The sequence below is a fragment of the Papaver somniferum genome, chromosome 7 (assembly GCF_003573695.1).
Source record: "Papaver somniferum cultivar HN1 chromosome 7, ASM357369v1, whole genome shotgun sequence".
Lineage (NCBI taxonomy): Eukaryota > Viridiplantae > Streptophyta > Magnoliopsida > Ranunculales > Papaveraceae > Papaver > Papaver somniferum.
This window is the reverse complement of record NC_039364.1, coordinates 215,731,269-215,736,218: the sequence shown is the minus strand read 5'-3', so window position 1 is coordinate 215,736,218 and position 4,950 is coordinate 215,731,269. Positions and strand designations below refer to the sequence as shown.

Genomic DNA, 4,950 nt, shown 5'->3' with positions numbered 1-4,950 from the left:
TTTTTGAAATTAAACTAACAATTATTTTAGAAAATTCAGCATTTACTAATCAATTATTGTTTGATACTCGCCTACACATGCAATCCATTTGACAGATAAACAACATCCATTAATTTAGAAAATTCCATTTTTCTACTAAATATGCACTGCCAAATTTTGTTATGTGCACTTGGGATAAACAACATTCCAATCGCCACTTGAGATGGGTGAAAATTGACATGAGAATCGATGCTTCACTTAAGTGAGCTCGCTTCATTGTTTTTGGAATAAAATCTTTACCAAGAACAAAAGTATCAAGGAGATGATCTTGGCCGGGGTAAGATACAACATACCTACCCTCCATAGTACGCATATAATTAACACTGGTCCAACCAATCCGTGCCATGGTGAAGTCATCACGCACACTCAAATTTCCAACCCCAGGAAAGAATCCTGATAGTGCAGTTCCGGCGTAGAGATAATAATTTAGTTTCTCTTGTTTTTTTAATGAATTTGAAATATATATTTCTGAGTTTATTAGGTAGGTTTTATATAATTACTGCCATTTCTTGTTGACTTTTTTTATTAATTGTTTCTCTTATTATAATCCTACAGAATTTATCAACAATTATGTTCTTTCATCTATATAAACCCCTCACCTTCTTTTATGCACAGCACCTTATATTCTCACTATTCTTCTAAATTACCTCTCATCCTCTAAACCATTATTTCTCTGTTTTTCTCTCTGCAATCACCATGGCTGGTGCTCTCATCAATGATCTCATCAACTTGGACCTCACTCCTGTTACCGATAGCATAATTGCTGAATACATATGGTATAATTCAATTATTTTTCTTCTGTTTCTTCACCATAATTTTCTCCAACGTTCTCTTAATGTTGTTTTATCTGATCTTTTTTTCTTGTAGGATTGGTGGTTCAGGCACTGATATGAGAAGCAAAGCAAGAGTGAGTTTTTTAAGATCATTGATCACTTTCAAAATTTCAACTCCCTCAGTTTACAATCTTGTTCTTTGATTTTGCTTAGATTTTTAATCTTTTGTTGTTAATTATAATTTTAATTATGCTGTGTGTGCGCCAGACTCTACGGGGACCAATTACTGATCCAAAACAGCTTCCAAGATGGAACTACGACGGTTCCAGTACCGGTCAAGCTCCCGGAGAAGACAGTGAAGTCATCCTATAGTAAGCACAAAGATTTTATCATAAGTAATCTAATGGTTGATAACGATTTACTCCTAAAATTAATCTTATTATTTGATTTTACTAATTTTTATATTTTGCAAATAGTCCTCAAGCTATATTCAAGGATCCATTCAGAAGAGGAAACAATATTCTGGTGAGCATTGAAGAGAATCTTCTCCTAATATTACGGGATTCTATTGAATACTTATTAATCAAAGAGAATCTTTAAGGGTAATATTTGTGAATAAGAAAGAATCTCAGGGTTATTTTTGTCCAATGATTATAGGTTATCTGTGATGCTTATACTCCAGCTGGCGAACCTATTCCAACCAACAAGCGATTTAGTGCCGCTCAGATTTTCAGTCATACTGACGTGGAAAAAGAAGTTCCATGGTAAAATAATCTTTATTTGACAAAATACTCTTTCTCAGCACTCAGCATGATAACAAATAACATAATTTTCATTTCGACCTTAACCACTAAAGTGAAAAGGCATAGCTTGAATTTCCAAGTAGATCAAATGTCTTAAATCAAGGTTTGTGCGTCAATTCTAAAATCAGAATCCATTCTTGTTAACAAAGATGCACATTTCTTTGCAAACTAGTCATCGGAAATATTAAAATTAGCTGGATGCCCCTTTTAGTTGTAGTTTGATATCATTTGCTCCTGCAACTGCAATAATTCTGGGACCATTTGAAATTGCCAGTAATACTAAATTTTTTGATCTGTATTTTTTTTTAGGTATGGCCTTGAGCAGGAATACACTCTCCTACAGAAGGACATCAACTGGCCACTGGGTTGGCCAGTGGGTGGCTTCCCCGGTCCACAGGTGCGCCCTACCTTTATATTCGTACCAATTTACAGCCTAACATGTCAAGTTTAGGCTTCATACGGCCAACTTCTTAGAGCATGACTTCAGATTTTGAGCACTATGAAAATCTGAATTTTAGAACCCTGGAAATTTTTCCTAGCAAATGTTGCATTCATCATCTTTTGATTACTCTTTTTGCTAAATGTGAATTAGGGCAATGACAGCATGGTTTTGTTTGTTATGAGTGCAGGGACCATACTATTGCAGTACTGGAGCTGATAAGGCATTTGGTAGAGAGGTAGTTGATGCTCATTACAAAGCATGTCTTTATGCGGGTATTAACATCAGTGGTATCAATGGTGAAGTTATGCCTGGACAGTGGGAGTTCCAAGTTGGTCCATCTGTTGGCATTTCTGCTGGTGATGAGCTATGGGCAGCTCGTTACATTCTTGAGGTCTCTCTATTTCTTAGACATGTCTGTATATCCGTTTTTGGCGACAGACATTTTTGAGTTGATTCTAATTTATATTCCTTCTCTTTGTTACACAGAGGATTACTGAACTTGCTGGGGTTGTTCTCTCACTAGACCCTAAGCCAATTAAGGTAACCCCTTCAACCATACACATTTATATTGCAAAAGCTTTTGTTTCTTCATAGATTTTCAGTTATTGTTCTTGCCTAAGGTGGCATTTGCTGCTTCCATTTGATAACAATGAGATTGGTGTTTATTTTGCATGGCGCTTAGGGTGACTGGAATGGTGCTGGTTGTCACACAAACTACAGGTACCAAATATTTTCCAATTTCCATTTGTAATGCCTTTGGTTTATCTTGACATTTTCTCATACTGATCAAGTTTGAATACAAATTTTCTTCAGCACGGCCACCATGAGAGAAGAAGGTGGTTATGAGGTGATCAAGTCTGCAATTGAGAAACTCGGTTTAAGACACAAGGAGCATATTGCTGCCTACGGGGAAGGCAATGAAAGAAGGTTGACCGGTCACCACGAGACCGCCGACATGAATACCTTCTCATGGGTATGTAGTTTTAATTTATAGCAAATTTTTGTGTACATTTTCCAGAGGTGCTTCTTATGCTCTATGCTTAGCACTTTTGTTGTATCATTCTAATTTTATTTCTCTCTTGCTAAAAACAGGGTGTGGCAAACAGGGGTTGCTCTGTCCGTGTTGGACGTGACACTGAAAAAGATGGCAAAGGTAATTTTTGCGAACATTTTTTTTTTTTTCATTTGAATAGATCCTCATCTGCTTCATTATTCACCCCCCACATATATGCTTATCTTTGTGATTGTAAATGAGCAGGTTACTTCGAAGACAGGAGGCCAGCCTCGAACATGGACCCATATGTGGTGACTTCCATGGTTGCCGAAACTACCATCCTATGGAAGCCATAGAAAGAAGGGAAGAATTAAACAACATAAAGAAGGAAAAAGACCCGGTCTGGAGATTGAGACACCATTTGTGTTTATTGCAAAATTATTGCTTCTGTTGCTTATAATTTCCTGCTTTGCATATCATTTGAATTTTCTCTTTTGTTCTAAGTGTGTTTCGTGACTTGGGGTGATTTTCAATCCTGTCACTTTATAATATGTATAAATAATTTCTCCGAGAGCACGCTGTGTTCCGTTAAGCAAATTGAAAAAAGAAACATGTCTCACTTGCTGCATCTGGGTTGTCCGACCCCGAAATAACACTTGGCTGTGAAGACATCCTATCCCCCAAGGTTTTTAAAGCGTGAAGCGAAGCGTGACTGGTTTTTTATTTTTATGAAGCGATGCGTATGTTGAAGCGTGAAGCGTCGCTTCATGATTGACCTTTGAAGCGGATGCTTACTTATAAAGTGTGAAGGGATCTTTTGAAACTAATATTTCGGGGATATGTTACTATCCCCAAACCGTAACGTATTTGAAGCTAATATTTTGGGGATATGTTACTATTACATAGCTCTACGTTCTTACCTAAAATGAGTGTATTCCTCTTGGAATATTACGTGAGTTAAGGTACCAAAGTGTTCGTGCAAGGTTATTGTGTGTGCGTGAAGAGAGGACCAAGTCATGTTTGTAACCATGAAGGACTCGTTCAAGATAAGTGTAGAATGGGTCGGAGGATACTGTGCAATCTATCTAGATATGCTTATCATTCGGTTAGTGAATAATTTATCTTCTTATCTCTTATCTCTTATCACTATAAATAAGAGAGTTTAATCAAAATGTAATTATCCCAGAATGATCAAACATCTGGAGATCAATAATAATTCTTCCCTCGGGGATTTTTCCGTGGACGTAGGCGTTAGTGCCAAACCACGTTAAGATCTCGTGTTCTTATTTCTTTGATTTTGTTTTCTATAATCGATGATCCGTCTCGATACCCATAATTTATTATGGTATCAGAGCAGGCTATATGCAACGAGTCTTTGACCGCGCCTTTACTCCGCGTCACCCGATTTAATTGTCCACGTGTTAGACCCAACGAGGCTACACGTGAGGGGGCGTGTTGAGATTATTAGCCACATTGTTGGGCAATCTAAGATCCTGCAGTTTATAATCCCTTAGAGCCTCTCCACTCATTGCCAATTGGTTTTAAGTTGGATGCCCGTATTCTAATATGGTATCAGAGCGGGGAGATCCGCTCATATCGCTTCCGCTACAAAATTAAAGTCGTTTGCACCTATCAACATTTTTCTTGTTTTAAGTTTGATGTTTTTATCCATTCATTGAAGTCAATGAGATGTTTACATGGTGCTCATTCTTTCTCTACTACCCAGATTTCTTAGGGTTAGTATCTTGAATCACGGGAAGTTCAGAAAATTTTATTTCCTTGTTATCAGTATTGTGGGTATCAGCAGTGAAGAGAGTTGTATAGTATTCACGATTTTCGTGATTTCTATAATCTTCATGACTCAAATATTTTATCAAACTATATATCATCGATTGTTAT

The 4,950-nt window shown here is 37.1% G+C and overlaps 1 protein-coding gene across 1 annotated transcript; it reads left to right on the top strand.

Moving 5' to 3' along the window:
• Positions 1-337: 337 nt before the first annotated feature.
• Positions 338-3,679, top strand: LOC113299550 (glutamine synthetase cytosolic isozyme-like). The gene is made up of 12 exons (XM_026548580.1): positions 338-815; positions 907-946; positions 1,080-1,183; positions 1,289-1,337; positions 1,470-1,576; positions 1,925-2,012; positions 2,245-2,448; positions 2,544-2,597; positions 2,740-2,777; positions 2,871-3,030; positions 3,150-3,210; positions 3,316-3,679. Exons 1-12 carry the CDS (start codon positions 736-738, stop codon positions 3,405-3,407), a joined length of 1,077 nt encoding a protein of 358 aa, XP_026404365.1. The 5' UTR covers positions 338-735; the 3' UTR covers positions 3,408-3,679.
• The last annotated feature ends 1,271 nt before the right edge of the window (positions 3,680-4,950 follow it).

Coding starts and splice junctions, on each gene's coding strand:
- LOC113299550 (XM_026548580.1), top strand. CDS start 736: ATGGCTGGTGCTCTCATCAATGATCTCATCAACTTGGACCTCACTCCT. Junction 3,031..3,149: donor ACATGAATACCTTCTCATGG/GTATGTAGTTTT, acceptor TGCTAAAAACAG/GGTGTGGCAAACAGGGGTTG. Junction 3,211..3,315: donor CACTGAAAAAGATGGCAAAG/GTAATTTTTGCG, acceptor GTAAATGAGCAG/GTTACTTCGAAGACAGGAGG.